General features: G+C 42.9%; 2 protein-coding genes and 1 long non-coding RNA gene across 15 annotated transcripts in view; 2 read left to right on the forward strand and 1 right to left on the reverse strand.

Annotated features, from left to right (window-relative positions):
• The window catches only part of vit (vitrin), a 20,604-nt gene extending 7,584 nt beyond the window's left edge, over window positions 1-13,020 (forward strand). The window contains exons 7-23 of one of the 12 annotated variants that reach the window (XM_034898363.1): window positions 817-981; window positions 1,531-1,575; window positions 1,964-2,002; window positions 2,094-2,144; window positions 2,467-2,529; window positions 3,038-3,100; window positions 5,262-5,336; window positions 6,002-6,103; window positions 6,907-6,972; window positions 7,560-7,622; window positions 7,914-7,961; window positions 8,483-8,548; window positions 9,141-9,288; window positions 9,373-9,476; window positions 10,342-10,568; window positions 10,769-11,282; window positions 11,491-13,020. In XM_034898363.1, the coding sequence (XP_034754254.1) occupies window positions 817-981; window positions 1,531-1,575; window positions 1,964-2,002; window positions 2,094-2,144; window positions 2,467-2,529; window positions 3,038-3,100; window positions 5,262-5,336; window positions 6,002-6,103; window positions 6,907-6,972; window positions 7,560-7,622; window positions 7,914-7,961; window positions 8,483-8,548; window positions 9,141-9,288; window positions 9,373-9,476; window positions 10,342-10,568; window positions 10,769-11,282; window positions 11,491-11,669 (2,018 nt within the window). In that variant the 3' untranslated portion in view covers window positions 11,670-13,020. The remainder of the gene's footprint in view (window positions 1-816; window positions 982-1,530; window positions 1,576-1,963; window positions 2,003-2,093; window positions 2,145-2,466; window positions 2,530-3,037; window positions 3,101-5,261; window positions 5,337-6,001; window positions 6,104-6,906; window positions 6,973-7,559; window positions 7,623-7,913; window positions 7,962-8,482; window positions 8,549-9,140; window positions 9,289-9,372; window positions 9,477-10,341; window positions 10,569-10,768; window positions 11,283-11,490) is intronic. The other 11 variants (XM_034898366.1, XM_034898364.1, XM_034898368.1 and 8 more) reach the window with 11 other exon arrangements.
• A 149-nt stretch (window positions 13,021-13,169) lies between these two features.
• The window catches only part of LOC117960919, a 15,963-nt gene continuing 10,930 nt past the window's right edge, over window positions 13,170-18,202 (forward strand). The window contains exons 1-2 of the long non-coding RNA XR_004660264.1: window positions 13,170-13,387; window positions 17,326-17,331. This is a non-coding gene — a long non-coding RNA (uncharacterized LOC117960919). The remainder of the gene's footprint in view (window positions 13,388-17,325; window positions 17,332-18,202) is intronic.
• The window catches only part of strn (striatin, calmodulin binding protein), a 27,114-nt gene continuing 22,333 nt past the window's right edge, over window positions 13,422-18,202 (reverse strand). For both annotated transcript variants that reach the window (XM_034899223.1, XM_034899222.1), the window contains 6 exons: window positions 17,035-17,082; window positions 16,805-16,926; window positions 16,546-16,713; window positions 16,307-16,447; window positions 15,434-15,622; window positions 13,422-14,868 (listed from right to left, as the gene is read on the reverse strand). In XM_034899223.1, the coding sequence (XP_034755114.1) occupies window positions 14,699-14,868; window positions 15,434-15,622; window positions 16,307-16,447; window positions 16,546-16,713; window positions 16,805-16,926; window positions 17,035-17,082 (838 nt within the window). In that variant the 3' untranslated portion in view covers window positions 13,422-14,698. The remainder of the gene's footprint in view (window positions 14,869-15,433; window positions 15,623-16,306; window positions 16,448-16,545; window positions 16,714-16,804; window positions 16,927-17,034; window positions 17,083-18,202) is intronic.

Here is an 18,202-nt window from a genome sequence, read left to right on the forward strand (position 1 = left end):
AGAGAGAGAGAGAGAGAGAGAGAGACAGAGAGAGACAGAGAGAGACATGGAGAATTGCGGCAGAGGGTGTCGAGAAGGAACATGGAGGCAGCAGGGGACTCCAACTACAGATCCAGACTCCACAGATCCAGAGCCAGAAACACCTGCAGGAAGCGATAGGAGGAGAGAGGAGAGGGCAAGACTCCGGGAAAGGGAAGAAGTCGAGTTAGTAACATGCATTAATGGTATGAGGTTGCAGACAGATGGAGAGAAGGAGGAAGAGAGAGGTGCTCAGTGCATCATGGGAAGTCCCGCAGCAGTCTAGGCCTATGGTGGCGTTACTAAGGGATTTGTAATTCAAAAAAACTTTCCAGACATGTTGGTTCAAAGTGAGAAAAATTTGGTTAATACATGAAAGATTTTAATATGTCTACACAACATACAATCATTATTTCCAGACCATTTTCATTCACTATATTTGATCTCATAGTTAGGACATTTTCACATTTAAATCTAGCTATTAAAAAGCTGTTGAAACAAAGTCTAAAAACTTTTACTTTCCAAGCAATTTTTGACCAATTTTAACTCAGACATCTTGACGTCTTTTGATTTACAAATCACCAGATAAGTGTGTTCTGGGGACAAAGTTACTACAGAGACGTCCCTGCACTTGAGTCTGGCATGTTGAACTTTGCTCAGGTTGAATGAGGAGTCAGTGTGCTTCAGTCTAGAGAAATATCTCAAGAATGCTTAATACCACAGCAGTTAGTGTAGACGCTCTTCCTCCCAATCTATCCGTCTTGTACAAGACCGCCTTGAGTTATCATCTCTTTTCAGGTCAAAAGGAGGCAACACCGACAACACCTGAACCCACCACAACTACACCACCTGAACCCACCACCACCACCACACTGGCTACCACCACAACCACCACCACTACACCTCCACCACCACAGACCACTGCCAAGCCACGAGCTGCTGTATATAAAGTCAGGGATGCAGGTGATTTAAACATGTACATGTACAAAAGGAAAATTCTTTCCACTAAATCAATGGAGCCATGTATGTTATGTGCAGGATTGCGTATTTACTTGGATGCAGGATCCAATAATACCAATCCACACAGACGTCTTACTAACATTAGCAGCTTGTAACTACAAATGCATGTTTGCCAGAACAAGCATTCATTTGTGTGAAACTGAGTGATGAAGACCTGCAATTATGACAAATTACAGTTGGTCTGTGATGAAGTTAGCACAATGCTGCTCAGCTGCTTGACTGACTTTACCGTACGCTTGATCACCAGACCTTTCATCACTCTTATTAAATGAAAACATCATAAGACGGTAATCACTGTGTGTCATCTGCACTGTTTTTGGATAGAAATGCAGCAACAGTGAGTAGACAATGCAGCAATATCTTAAGGTATGTGTGTAAATGAGATGGGCTCTCTGCCAGACAACCTCCCAACCGTCTTTTTCTCCTTCATTTTCTGTAACATTATCTCTCTCCTCTCCATACTGGCACCCCATTTGTCTTTCTTTTATCCAGGCAGCAGTCACCCATACCTTGCCTCGGTGGCAGCTGCAAGTTCAAGTAAGTGAAGCAAAGAAAATGAAAAAGGGGTCAACACTGTTTGTTTGTATTTTTGGGGGGGGTGGTGGCATGAGAGGGTGTTGCTTTAGACTGGGATGTGTGCAGGAATACGTGTTAATGTCAAGCATGTGGTGTTGGCATTACGTCCGTGCATCAGTTAATCACATATTCTGTGTTAAAGGTATCAGTTGTCCTGCTTTCAAAGCAAGATTGTTATTATGAATGGCACAACTTGTGTATTTAATAATGAAAATCTGTTCAGTTCACGGGTTATTGCTTCAAACGTAATTACTAAACTTTGTTGTATTTGCTACATTTGCTTTTAATTTCCATGAAAAAAGCATTTTGTCTAAATTCGCCCACACTGTTATTCTCAACACTGGGATAGGACAGTCACAGAATGGTCAAGGAAAGAGTCCCAGCCAAGGTATGTCTATAGTCTCCCTGATTCTGCAGCTCTTAAAAAATCTTTTACACCACACACAACAATTTAACTAAACCATGGCATTTCTTCAAAGTACTCAGAGGAAGTGCCTATCCGAATAGATTCTCACAGCGTGCCAGTGCAGGTAAAGCAAGCTTTAATCTTCCTGTTGTGTCTTTTTAGTTTTCTACCTTAACCAGAGATTGCCTCAACCTTTGAACTTTGCTTTATCTTCCTTTTGTCCTGATATGTGTGAACTCTGCATGGCTGGACAGTAAGTGCACAGCTGCTTCAATACACTTGGACTAGTTTTGTACCACAGGGCCAGACCAGATTATTCTGGAGAAGCCCAATTTCTGTTCTGTTGTCTTTTAGTGTCAATTTGTAACCCAAGGTTTTGTGCAGATAGAAAAGATGAGTCTTATTTTTATTCTCGTTACACGTTTGTCTTTCAATCTTGGTCCCAGGCCCGCGCAGACCAGAGGCTGAGACAACCATCAGGAGACAGCCATCCTCTCCAGTTGGTCCAGGTAAGCCTAAGTAAGAGTAACAAATAGGTAGACATGGTGGGACTGACAGAGAATGTGGGCCAGGGGCAGCACAGGGAATAGATGTCTCTGTTGGAACAAGAATCAAGGAGACGTAGATCTCTGTAAGTCTGACCGTCGTGTCCACACCCTTAAACCCCTGTGATCTTCACCCCAGGGTCACCACTAATCTATCCATCAAGCACCTCAGCTAACATTCCTTTTACGATAGTCACTGTTCTGTCATCCGGCACATCCTCTTATTCATGTTTTCATTTTCCGAGATGAAAAGAGGCAAATAAAGCCGAGTTAAGGCATGAAAATACGCCCAGCATACATCCCTTTGTTTTTGATATCACGCTGTGGAGAAAATTCCTTCAAGTTCACTCAAAGCAAAACAGCTGGGCTGCATTTGTGGATGGAGCCCCCGAACTGAAGCTCACTTCTGTCCCCCTTCTCCCTCCTTTTCCTTTCCTATTTCTATCTGCCTGTTTCTCGTTGCAACAAACAGCTTTTAACAGGGTTCAGCCAGCTCTGCCCGAGCGGACTCCAATCATGAGCCAGTCAAACCCCGGTAAGTATCTCCAGACCCTGAAATTGCACTCGCAGACACAATCACTGATGTAGAAACGTCGGCAGCTTGGATCAAACAGGGGAACAACTAGGGCCATAAAACCCTGGTTGAAATGTTTTATAAAACAGCACTAATGCTTATCCTCTGTGGGATGCTGGGGTTCAACTCATGGCCAGTCCTCTATAAACAACAAGCAGGAATACAATTACATACTTTCACTCAACCCAGCGTAAAAAATAAAATGAGCAGTGAGAATGTTGATACCCATCAGAGATGGGCGACAATGTGATTTCATCGTCCTGATTTCATCATGCGCCGTATCTCCGCTATTCTGGGACAGCAGCAAACTCTCAACTCTCTCTTTCAGATAAGACCACAATGAGAAACACGCTCTGCCAGTACTGTAATAACATCTTGTGACAGATCCCATCTGGTCTGGCCTATTCCCCTCCCTTGTAAATGCTTGCAGAGAGGGAGATAGAGATGAAAGCAGCAGCGCTAAGTGGCTGCTCCCGGAGAGAGGTATGACCCGATCCACAGCGCTGAAGGATCTGGGTCCACTCTCCAGCCTGTCAAGAATAGAAAGCTCTCACCATTTAAACCAGGATAGGTTTGGGTTGCTGGAGAATGTGCTTTTGTTTTTGCTTCTGTGGAATGCAAAACCATAGATCCCCAAAATTAGACACAGCTATATCCATTTAAATTATGGCTGATTGTATGATATGTCTAAAATTAGGTCTCGGCTTAGCTGTTTTAAGCTACTGCATCATTTGTCCGACAGTGTATCTGCCGAAAGTGTGTAAAGTTTGTGATCGGTGCGGAGAACAGTTATTCAGATCAGTATCTTGTGGATAATAGAGTGATAATTTATTGAACCCTTAGGGAAATTCTTTAGGCTTGAGGCCAGAGGTCAGAGGTGAGGATCAGCTACACAGCAGCGCCTCTGGAGCCGCCACGGATTCTGTGTCTTTCTTAAGGACACTCCAGCAAGACGGATGCTTACCAACTTTGGAGTTTATGAGTTCAAGGGTTTTCTCCCAGGTCACTTTGTCACCCTGCTGCCCCGAACAGATGTTATTGCTCAGCTTTTTGGAGATGTTACGATGCAGTTTAGCCTTGCATTTTGCATTGAGATATGCCGACTTGACAACCACAAAGGTTCATCAAAAACCTGTAAAACAATTAAATACTCTGTTCCTTGGTGTTGAAATGCAATCAAATTTACTTTCAGAGAAATTGCATACTACCAACGCTCCTGCAACCATATTGTAGACTGAGCTACAACCCAAGGTGAGCATCACTATCCCCAATCCTGCTCTGACCTTCTGGCCGCAGTGCCCACTGAAGTGGCTATGATCAGGAGAGTTAAACTCAATTCTTTTAAAGCACCTGTTTCATCACAAAAAATAACAAGACTGTCCGCTGTGTAGTGCTGAGCCTTTGACCAGCAGCAGACTAGGCTAATCTCTGTGTCCTACTATCTACACTGTCCCTAGTTTGACACCAACTTTAGAATAATACTCCCACGCTTCACTGGGCCGCTGGCTGGGCTCTCTTAGCCCGTCCCGGTCCACAAAGGCCCTACGCACTAGCTGCTACTGGATGGGAACCAGCCTGTGTGTTTGTATAAGCTACCCATCCACCTAAGGGAGGAGTTGACTGAAGTGTGTTGACATGGCTTAGTCAGTATGGACAGATACAATGCACTGTTATGATTTTGCTCATCTATTTAGGCTTCTAGCGGTCAATCACATTTCAATTTACCTCAAGCCATGCAAGAGTCTGGCCAATTACGCTGTCTGATGTTTTTGCCACACGTTACAAGTCAAACACTTTGAGACTTTTTGAACAAATTGTGATCCAAGAGCAGCAACAAGAAAAAAAATGAGAAACACATTTTCTCAGAGCGTTGGGTTTCCTCTGTGTCTCTATCTTGAAAGAGTTAGGCTGAACCTTGCTAAAACAAGCCCTAGCTGCCCAGTCCCTGTCTGTTTGTCTGTCTGTCTGTCTGTCTGTCTGTCTGTCTGACTACTGTATTAGTGTCTGATTCGAGGCTGAACATCTTGTGCATACCCCACTAATAACGTGGCAGGTTTAGTGGCGGTCACAAGTATGCTCCCCCTTGATGCTTAACCCAGCTTTCTAATCTTCCCCTGCACAGCTTTTCCCAGAAGGGATTGGGCGCCTTCCTCCTTTCCTCGTCCTGATTGGTTCCCTGGAGCTCGACGAACAGCAGGTACATTTCGTAAGCTTTTTCTAATAGAAGTGTAAATATTTTGTATATTTCTAAAAACTGACTAAGGTAAGACTGGCATGGGGGAAAATCTTAAAATAAATCTAAGCTTGTGATTTATTAATCCAATGCCTATTAAATAGCCTAATGAATATATTAGGATTACAATCTCGCAACCTAATCCATGTTGATCAATACAAGTGAACCATAGAGGAGCTACTTTGAAAGTCAGTTTTGCAATGAAGCATGTCATGTTGCAAATAAATGGCTGAATAAAACAGGTTATGGTCCCAAACACACGTTGCATCATACCATTAGAATAAGGTGTCAAGTGTTAAACGTGAGAGACTTTGATAGCATTGAGCTCTACTTTACTGTCTGTCAAAACAAAATAAGCTAAAAGAGTCTACAGCTGTACATTAACCCAGCGGTGCTTCCAGGTAAATGTTAACAACAGCCCACTTTCTTTTCCAACGTGGATGTATGTTGTAAGAGCAATTCTTTTTCCTGTAATACATTCATCTCTACATTCATACAGGTAGAATGTTTACCATGTTCACCATCTTTTTCAGTTTTCTATGCTAAAAATTTGCTAATTAGCATTAAGTAAAAAGTACAGCAGAGGCTGATGGGTGTGTCATTAAGCAACCTAAATGTAACCCTTGTAGTTGCTGATGCCTCCACCTTCTCTGCTGTACATTCAGACATTAGTTTTGCAGCTCCAGACTCAGGATACACGTGGAGTGAGACGGACACACCTGAGATTACGGGTAAGTCAGTCTAAGGCAGCACAAACATAACAGTTTGGTGTGCACTGCACCCCCTCATAGCGACAGGTGTTACTACACCTTGGATCCACATATGTTGCATGCGCAAACATGGCATGCTTATGTGTGACTGATACAGTGAGGTATCTGCTCACCACGTGTGTTTTTGATTGGCTCCATCTGTAGGTACATGCAAACTGTCTCTCAGGACAAGGGCGTAGGTTTTGTTTTAACGTGGGGGATACTTTATATCTGGGGGTCCTACCCAATAAAATGCTATTTCCTGCCTTCTGGCAGATTTTTGTGCCTTTTCTGCATCATTTTTGGAAGCATGCACATCTCAACAACAAATCAGTTAGAAAAAAAAAAGACCTTGTTAAAGCCAGATGCTCCAAAGTCTAAAGCGTCATGAAAAACAAAAAAAATCACATCTTTATTTTTCACGCTACTGTTGTGTTCTTCAACCCCCCCAAAGTAGCACAAGTAGATACAAGCAAATCCACTGCACCCCACCCCCCACACACGCACACACAAAATCTACGCCTATGTCTCAGGACATTGTCTTTACATGCCATCTGCCTGCCATGTGAGAGAAAGGATGGAAGAGAAGAGCATGGGACAGGTTTATAGTGTTTGCATGTGAGAGAGGGACACTGTGAGTGATAATTCTGCACAAAGCTGTTGTTTTCACTGGTATGGGATTGGTTGGGGAAAATATGGGACCAATCACAACCATGGAAATGTGTGCTTTTCCCCCTGAAATTCATTGTGGGAATACTAACGGGTTTGACACCATCCTCCTTTAGCTCGGGATCATATCAGGCCTGATATCTCAGAGTACGAGCGCTGGTTTTATAACTTTGGACCGTACCGTAAGTGTTTTCCTATTCTATTTACTGGGAACTAACAGGGCTTTGGGTTCAGTCCTTATATTGTCATATGTATGGGTTGTGATACTGCAAATGTAAACCTGTTTTCTCACAGTGACACAACGTCCCCGAACATGACCACACTCTCATCTTCCCAATTTATTTTCTGACACAGGACTAGTTTCATTTCATTCTTTTGAAATGGGTGTCTCTGTCATTTACTCCCAGCAAGAATATAAGTGTATTTCCCAAAATGCTACATGCAGCACATTTGATTTGTTTTCAGTCACAGTCTTAACACTAAAAAAAATACAAACCACTTACAATATGGCCCATTGACAAGACACAAAAGAGCATGTAAAAAACCCTTACTTCCAGATTACAGGCCATGGTTCCATCTGTTTGATGACACAGCCGAGCCTGGTTTGGAAAACTTAGTGGCCAAGCCATTTCCAGAGTGCACCACAAAAATACCACTACACATCCAACCAAATGAAACGGAGAGGATGGGAGCAGGCTGTAACACCGTGGTGCGTTTACATTTGTTTCATGTGTGTCACAGTCGTCACTGAAAATGTCTTTACTTTTAGTGCCTCGCTCCACTGACTCAGATGTCAACCGCAAAGTGCCATTGGATACAACCCATACTAGAGGTAAGCAGTGGTTACCATGGCTACAAACAGATAAGGCACATCATATAGCATCTTTAAAGAAATCCTACTTTTTCATCGTCTTTTGCTCTGCTATTCAGTAAGTTGAGAGTTTTCCCTAACTGCTGCTGTTTTCTTATTACGAGTAGAGCTTACAAAAAAGATGCAATATTTTCCATTTCATGACAAAATACATTAACCTTTTGGTGTAGCTAACATAGTGAGTGTTGTCAATTAATGCTTTTTGTGGTAGAAATGTGCTAAAGCTGAGCTTGTATGATATGATCTATGCAGTGGAGCCAGTGGATGCCTGGAAGCCAGATGCAAACCCTTATGAATCAGGTGAGATAGATACTACTTTTCTGCCCCCCTAAAAGAGTCCCTTCAGTTCAGACTGTTCAAACAAAACCCAGGCTAACCAAAGCAAATCATCTGGGTTTGTGCTCAGCCTGTAATTGAAGGAATTTGGAGTCAAAGTCAGATGGAGTGGTTGCTTGATACTGGCTAGGGTCGTGATCTCTGGAAAGTGGACAGCATCAAATGTGCCATGTTGGATTGAAATTGATTTTTCTAAAGTAGACCTTTTGTCTTGCTTTGCAGTGAGCGAGTAGGACATTTAGGAATATATATATATCCAATACATGATTAAATTGCCTTACAGGTTGATAAGGTGATGACTGTGAATTATAATTTTCTTTCCACCATCTCTTTGAAATGCAATGTGATTTCAACGATTATTAAAGGCCACAAAATGTCCAGTGATATGCACAAATGTCTTCTTTATAGTATAAAGCCCTGAAAAACAGATTTCAGCAGAATTCAAAACTCACAATTTGAAGATGTGTTTGTATCTTGATTTTCAGGCTTCAGCGTGAGGGAGCAGGAACCTGTACCCAGAGCACCTGAGCCCGTGTCACAGGGAGACCCAAGTATGTCTCTCATACTTCTTCAAAGCCACTTATATTTGATTATCGCATCTCTTAAGTTAAAAATGATTGCCTACAATTTTGACAATCCTAGTTAAAAATTGGGCCAGATTATTCATTTCAGTGTCCCTGTGTCAAAACCTGTGGCGTGAATTAAAGGTACTGATAACATTTTGTCATGAACAAACATGATTACATTCAGTGTTACGCACCAAAACACATTTTAGGTATCTCTAATGATAAAGTGTTTTTGTTTTTTTTATTCATAATACAATTTTGCACAATTTTTGCTACCATTGGTCAAAAGCTCCAAAACATGGGTGCTTGGGTAGCTCACCTGGTAGAGCGCACACCCATATACAGAGGCACAGTCCTCGATGCAGTGGCCGCTGGTTCTGTTGCCCTTTGCTGCATGTCATTCTCCCCCCCCCCCCCTCCCCTTTCATGTCTTCAGCTGTCCTATCCAATAAAGCCTTAACATCTTAAAAAAAAAAACTCCACAGGGTGCCCTTTAACGACTTTTCTTTTACAAATGCTGCAGGGCGTCAAACATTTTCAGTTTGCTGTAACCCTGTGGTGTGTCCGGTTTTTGCAGATTGTAAGGTTGACCTGGCCTTCCTCATGGATGGGAGCTGGAGCATTGGCAAGAGGCGATTTAAGATCCAGAAAGACTTCCTGTCTGAGGTTGCTCAGACCATCAACGTGGGTGTGGCTGGACCCATGATGGGTCTCATCCAATACGGGTAACCTCCCAGTTCCTGTTGTGTCACTATGTACCCTTTTTAGATAAGAAACCATAATGCGATTGCTTGTTGTTTTGTCTGAAGGGATGACCCCGTGACAGAGATCAGTCTGAAGTCTTACTCCAACTCCAGAGAGGTGAAGTCAGCCATAGAAAAGATTGCACAGAAGGGAGGCCTCTCCAACGTAGGTGAGTGACCTGCTGTTAGCTGCCAGCTATTGCAAATGCCCACACATAAAAGTGTGAAAGTGCGATGCAATTGTCGCATGGTTTACTAGCCAAGCACATTTTCACATTCAAGGATAGAATTAAATCTAAATCTGCTGCAAGACACTGCTAACTAAATTATAGTCCTTCTTCTGAAAGCTGTGTTTTTCCCTCTGCTCTGACCAAAAATCTCTTGATTTTAGCAGCCCATGGGGGTCAGCTTTTAGACTGAAATGGCTGTTTTTCTGCTTTGGTTTGTGCGTCAGCATCATGCATCCACAGCCACAGCCACATGTGTCTTTATGACTTGCTAAATTTTGCATTCAGGCACAAATAGTATTGTTTACTTTTGCCCAGAAGTGCTCTCTAATCATACAACAGGGTGAGTGGTTGTAAAAGCGTCTACAGTCCCCAACAGAGGCTCTCCTGTTCTGCCATCATTTAGACCACCAACAAGACTATGGCAGATTAAATGATGGGATATCACTATTTTTGTGATGATATACAATTAAAGCAATGCTCAGAGACATATATACATGACATGTATATTTGTACACTGATTTTTTTTTAGAAGATTGCTTCCGCACATACTGGTTAGAAATAAATACATCTCCACAAACAAATCTCAGTCCACTGAATGTAAATAATGAGGTTTTTTTTAATCAATTTTCCTTTTGTTTCATTTAATATTGTCCAGCCTGTGTGTATTTTGATTTATTTGTACTTTGTGAACAATACATTGGTTTTTCTCTTGAATGCATTCCTGCCTTTTAATCACAGACTTGTATTGCAAGTGGATGTAGGATCCTTTTAACCGTCTCCCTGCTGCCCCCTGGTGCACTAATAGGAAAGGCCCTCTCCTACATCAACAAGCACTACTTCAGTGATAGCAATGGAAACCGAGGCGCAGCTCCTAACGTGGCCGTGGTCCTGGTGGACGGCTGGCCCACAGACAAGGTGGAGGAGGCGTCCCGGCTCGCTCGGGAGTCTGGCATCAACATATTCTTCGTCACCATCGAGGGAGCTGATGACAACGAGAAGCAAAATCTGATTGAGACCAACTTTGTTGACAAGGTGAGGTACTGTCACAGAGGAGGTGTGTCAGTTTGAAACAAAATGGGCAGTTTATAAAAAAGTAGAAATATATAACAAATTTGATTTGGTGGCGCATCGTGATGCATTGTGATATCGAGCGATTCGAATCACTGACAGGATAATCGTAATTGAATCGAATCGTGACACCAAGATTCACACCCCTGTCCTTCATCACGCAGGCTGTGTGTCGGACAAACGGCTTCTTCTCCCTGCCCGTGGCCAGCTGGTTTGCTCTGAGGAAGGCCGTGCAGCCCCTTGTGAAGAGAGTGTGTGACACAGACCGCCTGGTGTGCAGCAAAACCTGCCTCAATGCCAACGACATCGCCTTCGTCATCGACGGCTCCAGCAGCGTCGGTACTGGCAACTTCCGCACGGTGCTGCAGTTTGTGGCCAACATCACGCGGGAGTTTGAGATTTCTGACACCGACACACGGGTCGGAGCTGTGCAGTACACCTACGAGCAGAGGCTGGAGTTCGGCTTCGGCCAGTACAACAACAAGGCCGAGCTGTTGAACGCCATCAAACGCGTCAACTACTGGAGCGGTGGAACCAGCACTGGCGCTGCCATCACCTACGCCGCAGAGCAGCTTTTCAGCAAATCCAAACCCAACAAACGCAAGATCATGATTGTAATTACAGATGGGCGCTCCTATGACGATGTCAGGGCGCCTGCACTGGCTGTCCATCGCCAAGGTTAGAGGTCAAGATTTCAGACATGCATATTGCCCTAATCTAAAACTAGATTTTTTTTTGTTCTAGGAGGAAAAAAAGACCAGAATCAACAACACAATGACACAAAAAGCAGTTTCCTCCTGTGTGTTTCAGTACACAGTGAGGTGTCATGGAGTTTGTTTGATGTGAGGTCTGTGTGTGTAATCTGCTGTTCCTTCCTGTGATCTAGGTGTGATCGCCTACTCCATCGGCATTGCCTGGGCAGCCCAGGATGAGCTGGAGTACATCGCCACGGACCCAGACAAGGAGCACTCCTTCTTCGTTGATGAGTTTGACAATCTCTACAAATTTGTACCCAAGATCATCCACAACATCTGCCAGGAGTTCAACTCCCAGCCCAGAAACTGAAGACAGGACGGGGGAAGGGGAGGTGTGGAGAGGGACATCTTGATCTTGGGCTGTCTTAACAGAACACTGGTGGTAAATTGACTCATTCTGTTGCCCAGATGGCCGCGCTGGATTGGCTGCAGCGCCCCATATTTGAACAGGGAGGGGTTTTGAAATTAGGTGAGGATTGTGGGTTTGGAAAAAACTAAATCTTAACGTGAATCTTAAAGTAAATCAGCATTCGGTCCCAGATATAAAGACGTGCTAACGGTAAAGGGTTTGCATTCAGATCATTCATGTCACAGTGACGTACCGACATCTCACATACACTGTGGTGTCAGTTGTTCTCTGTTGGTGCTATAAAGAGAACAGAGTATTTCTAATTATCCTTTAATTATCGTACTGATAAGTCACCCTTTATAAAGTGTTTATAAGTTGTAAAAAAGGGTTTTATTAATGCTACTACATCAATTCCTAATCAGTTAGATTCCATACATCACAATGACATCTGGGTTTTGAAACATCGTCCTACAGTAGATCCTTCTCTGGCATTAAAGCTTATTTAGCTTTTTAGTTCATCTTGCAAACCTCTCCAATGTGCAGTTTTACCTCTGTCCTTCTGGAAAAGGACATCTGGACCAAAATTCATTCATCAACGACTGTTCAGTTTACAAACTGCACATTTGATAGATTTAATTTGTAACTACAAGCTTGTAAAAGCACACGACATGCTGGAACGGCAAAAGGGATTTCTGGCAACCCTGAAGTCAAAGCCCTCAAGTACAACTCACAGGACCTTTACAAAGGGGGCCTTATTAGGAAGTGGTGCCAAACATAAAGCTACCTTACTGGGATATGGTGCTTGCAGAGAAACGTAGATTTAAAGCATGCCTAGCACTTCATTTTATGGCTTAACAGTCTTCATTAACTTAATAACATGGATCTTTTTATACAATTCTCTGTAAAGAGGATATACCTTCTTAGAATTGGTGCATTTTATTCTTCCTAATAGGAGATTTTTGATAGTGGGGACATTGTTAAAGTTCCTCTCAAAGACTATGGTGCTGATATTGCTGTTGGTATGAGTGATAGTTGAACTGAGGCTTATGTGAAAAGCAAATCGACAACAACAAAGAAGTGGACTTGTGTGTCAGAAGTGAGGAAAGAGGAGCTTGTGTATCTTTGTACAGAGTGATGGCAGATCATACGTGTGCTTCCATGCAATTCATCGCTTTACTCAATTTCTAACAGTGTGGCTGCTTCTGACAATGCAGGCATTTCTCAGTTTTGTTGAACAAGTATTTATGATCTTCTTCCTGTTAAATCCTGTTTGTACATATGCATATTAAAAGCCTTTTGCTAATAATTTTCATAATTGATCAGTATTTGTTTTGCAATTTATAATAAAAGAAAATTAAGACAACTTAAAGTGGCCGTTTCCTCCTGAATATCAGACATAAAAACGCATATTTTTAGATTCAGAGTGACTTACACTTGTCAGGGATATATTCTCCATAGCTAATGATTGTTCATAAATCCACTTAGAAATCAGGGAAAAATGTTGCTCCTTCTAACTCTAGAACTTGCCTCAGACTCATGTTTTTGTCAAATGACCAACATCTGCGACCAATCAACATTTTACAGCAGTTTTTATTTTGAACATACTTTCATATACAAACCAGTGACTGAGAAAATGGCTCATTGGAAGCTGTACTCTACATGTACAACATCTTGATATAGTACTTTCTTTTCTTCTTCTTTTTTTAACCCAGGATAGTCTTGTCCTCTCAGTTTACAGTGAACTGGATTTGCAGGAGATTTCTCTTCCCTCAGTGTTGGATGGTGAAGTCATTATTTCAAAGTAGTCCCACAGTACTGCACTCATTTCCTGCTAAACACTGGACTACTGTACACATCTTGACATGTTACATCACATTGTAGTCAAGCATGTCCGCACAATTGGGGAAAACTACATACAGTACAAGCCATTCAAGTCACACAAGAGCAAACTGGCCAAAATCAATTAGTTATTCCTAAAATGGACATCTAGCAGTTTGAATTGTAATTATATAACCAAGATGGTTTACTTTGGACACATATGCTTGTAATTTTAATTCTGAAGTGTACAGTTACTTGAATCTAACAAACAGGCATTATATTTAATGATCTGTATCACTCCACCAGTTTTGCCTTGAAACGCACAAAATTGATTCCCCAACCACACTTATCAAAAGGAGCACTCAAACTCACGCTGCAAAGTAAATTTTAAGACTGAATATATATTTTGTTTATTATAAGCATTTTAATTTTACAGCCAATGTTAAAATCGACAACATTGTGACAACCAGCTCAATTTCTCTGAAATCCCCTCCCTCCCTGTTTCCCAAAAAAAGCTTGTTAAAATAACATTTTTAAGACCTTTTTAAAGCAAAGGCACATTTTTCAATACGTGTTCTTAAAAGGAAAATAAAGGCAGGCCAGCAAGCAGAGTCAGTCTGGGAAGCAGGGAAGAAGAAGTGAGAGGCTTCCTAGGACAGCTCCAGCGAGCCTTCAGTACTCCACATTTCTGGAACACAACACAAAACCTGACTTAGAGTAAAGGGCCCAGACCTGGTTTGTCTGAGAGGGAAGGTCGGGGGCAAGAGGAATTTGGGACGAGCGTAAAGTCACAGGGGCAGATGACCTCATTTCTCCACTCCACACTCTTTAACACTTGTCCTGAGCCTCCTAGCGACGGAGGTTAAGTATAAGTCTGTCTGAGAGGGGTGTGCTGTGGCGGGGTACACCCAGGCCTGCCTGGATGGTAGATGGGGGTTGAGAGATCAGTTCTCCACCTGACTGTCCTCCCTGCCGACCCTCTTTATGGAGAGTCCTGGCCTGTTTGAGGCTAGCGGCTACATAGTCTACCAGTCCGACAGGAAACCAGTGGGCTGAGAGAGGTGGGACTGGACCTATGCCTAAAGGTCCTCCCCCTTCTGTGTCTCTATTGGTCCCTGATCATGGGAGGCTGAGTCAGAGAGCCGGGCTGCAGGGAGAGACGCAGCTCCGTGTCATACGAACACTTTGGCGAGAGCGTCGGCCCCGGCGCTGGCGATGTAGCACTTAGTCGGATGAAACGCCACATCGTGGATCGACTCCTCAAACTTCTTTCTGTGAGCCGTGAACTCCTGAATGCAGGTTTTACTGTCAAGGTTCCACAGACGGATTGAGCAGTCATGACCTGCAGAGGACATAACGGGTTATATATAAGCAGTGGGGGAACAGCAATTAAAAATAGATTGGGATATCCAAAGAAAGTGCAATAAGCCACTCTGAACACTAACAAGTTTGAAAAATAAGAAGATAAGACTTGCATCTGTGGCACATATGGTGTTTGAGAAAAGCTTATTTCCTTTGATACTAATAATGAGATGTCATAGAATGGCTTTCCTTCAACATGTTAAAAAGTGGTAGTTTGTAGTAACAGTGTTACGGGGAATAATACACAAGTTAATCTAAAAATGGCTTTGGAACATTAAGTTTATGACATCAGCCTTCATTTTGGCTATGGGTGACTGTACTGCTTACAACAGATCAATGCATATTATAAAAATAATATAACTTTCAGTGACTTTGTCCTTACACAGCAATTGTTGAGCATAGACTTTTATATATCCACCTACACATTACACTCAGTCACTGCTGGGTTTGGTCTAAGGGCAGCCAATCGATCAATGAACTAATGTATGAAGGGGAAACAGTTATGTTAATAAAGCAAAAGGAAACACTGGTTAAGAGGTACTCACTGCCTGACATGAGATAGAGTCCATTAGGGTCTACAGCTAAGCTTGTTACAGCATCCAGGTGAGCCACCATGGAGTGAATCAGCTTCCCGCTGTTGTTGTCAAAGAACTTGATGTGTCTGTCCTCCTGCGCAGTGATGGTGATGGGAAGAGTCGGGTGGCTGAGGACCTTATTGATCTGACAGGAAGTGCCTGGTTACAAACAGACAAGCACATCAGACACCACGCAGAAGCAGGAGTGGGAATTTAGATCAGCAGTCAATCCGGATGAAATCTTTAGTAACTAAAAATCTGTCGAGATATTGTGCTGTATGTGTGGATGTTAGGCATCTTAACTTTTAACGCTAACTTAAATTCAACTTTTTTTAAGCAGTGTCGTAACACCTTGAGTCAGTCTGTCCTTGATGCAGACATAAGTCCTTGCTGGTAAACAACTTAGTAACACTGGAAAAATATACGTAACCTTGTCATGATATGCACGGTTAAGTCTAATGACTATCAGTGACATAACTGGCAGGAAACGAGATGTGTAAATCAAACCAAACAAAGTAATGAAGAAAAAAACATTGCGTGCTAATGTATTACTTTCACAGCTGCCACTAGATATACTTTAAGAGTGTGTGTGTGTTTCATTATTCTTATCATTCTTTAAGATTATTTTTTGGGCTTTTCCGCCTATAATTTTTGACAGGACAGCTGTGAGAAAGGAGAGAAAAGGGGAAGACATGCAGAAAATAGTCAACCTGGACCTCTGCGTCGAGGCATAAACCTCTCAGTACCACTGACCCAACCCGGCCACATATTATTCTCATCATTCTTGAAATCAATGGGGGATTTAACTGATCGTAGGTCTAACTGCACAGCTGGCAAACCTACCCGGCTCCAAATTGGACTCAAGATTGAGGACCAGCTGGCGGGTCTCCATGTTGAAGAGGCCAATCTCCCCATTTGTGAAGGATGTGACCAGTTGGGCTGGTTCACTGCAAACCAGGTCTACTGAGGAGGGAATTCCTAGCTCTTGTACACAGAAAAAAACAGATACATTTATGTTAACTATTCAATCAAAGCAAAGATTGAGAAAAAAAAAAAGTCAGGATACAGGCATTAAGGCCTACGTTTGTCTTCGTTGAATACTGCGAGGGCGGGGGAGGTGGTGTTGGCGTCCCACAGTCTCACAGTTCCGTCTGCTGAGCAGGAGAGGAGGCGCTGGTGTGCGCTGCTGTACACCAAACCCCAAACTGAGTCAGTGTGTCCACACAACTCTCCACGCAGCATCAATGGGTCTGTCACAGAAAGCACAACATCATCAAAAGTCAGTCGCTGTGATCCAATTTAAAAATTCTCTGATTCAAACAGAACTGGGTGCGCCGTTACCGTAGGAGTCATAGGGGTCAATGTTGGGATTGGGGGTGTTCCAGCACTGTATAGTCCCGTCAACCCCTCCACTGAAACACTGCTCCCCTGTGCTGCTCATCACCACACTCAGTACAGCCCCCCTGTGGTTTAAATAACCAGGAATTAGCAAAACATCTTGTTTAACGCCAAAACGGAAACGTGTTTTTTTATTTATTTATGTATACATATTATGTATGCAGTTTTTTCACCTGTGGGCCCTGAAGGTGTAGATTGGTTCTACATCTAAAGATGCACTCCTGTGGAAAAAAAAACATTTTTATCATAAATTTAAAATACAAAACCAAACAGCAGTGCCAGCCTAATACACGTCGATGACTAGTTTCAAAATTATTGCCGTCGAATTGTAAAAAGTCATAAATGGCACTGCTATACCAGTGATCAAGTTGCACGTACTGTATGACTCTAAAGTATCCAGCACATTACCACAGACTGTGTGTGGGTTGCAGAGTTGTGACTTGACATATCGAGTCTTGAGTCAGTTCTTTGTCACATGGGGACAGTTTCATGCAGCTGAATCGTGTGACAGTTCAGCATCACAGACGAGCTATGCTTCTTATGGGACTGTAAACAACAACAATAATGTTCACTCTGCTGCTACAGGTACACAGAGACTGAACCACACACACACTGCTGTCTGAGTATTAGTGTTTTTAACAGAGCCGATGAGGAAGGAATGGACTACACTCACCGGCCACTTTATTAGGTACCCCATGCTAGTAACGGGTTTGACCCCCTTTTGCCTTCAGAACTGCCTCAATTCTTCGTGGCATAGATTCAACAAGGTGCTGGAAGCATTCCTCAGGGAGTTTGGTCCATATTGACATGATGGCATCACACAGTTGCCGCAGATTTGTCGGCTGCACATCCATGATGCGAATCTCCCGTTCCACCACATCCCAAAGATGCTCTATTGGATTGAGATCTGGTGACTGTGGAGGCCATTTGAGTACAGCAAACTCATTGTCATGTTCAAGAAACCAGTCTGTGATGATTCCAGCTTTATGACATGGCGCATTATCCTGCTGAAAGTAGCCATCAGAAGTTGGGTACATTATGGTCATAAAGGGATGGACATGGTCAGCAACAATACTCAGGTAGGCTGTGGCGTTGCAACGATGCTCAATTGGTACCAAGGGGCCCAAAGAGTGCCAAGAAAATATTCCCCACACCATGACAACACCACCACCAGCCTGAACCGTTGATACAAGGCAGGATGGATCCATGTTTTCATGTTGTAGATGCCAAATTCTGACCCTACCATCCGACTGTCGCAGCAGAAAATCGAGACTCATCAGACCAGGTAACGTTTTTCCAATCTTCTATTGTCCAATTTCGATGAGCTTGTGCAAATTGTAG

Source organism: Etheostoma cragini, chromosome 17 (genome assembly GCF_013103735.1).
Source record: "Etheostoma cragini isolate CJK2018 chromosome 17, CSU_Ecrag_1.0, whole genome shotgun sequence".
NCBI lineage: Eukaryota > Metazoa > Chordata > Actinopteri > Perciformes > Percidae > Etheostoma > Etheostoma cragini.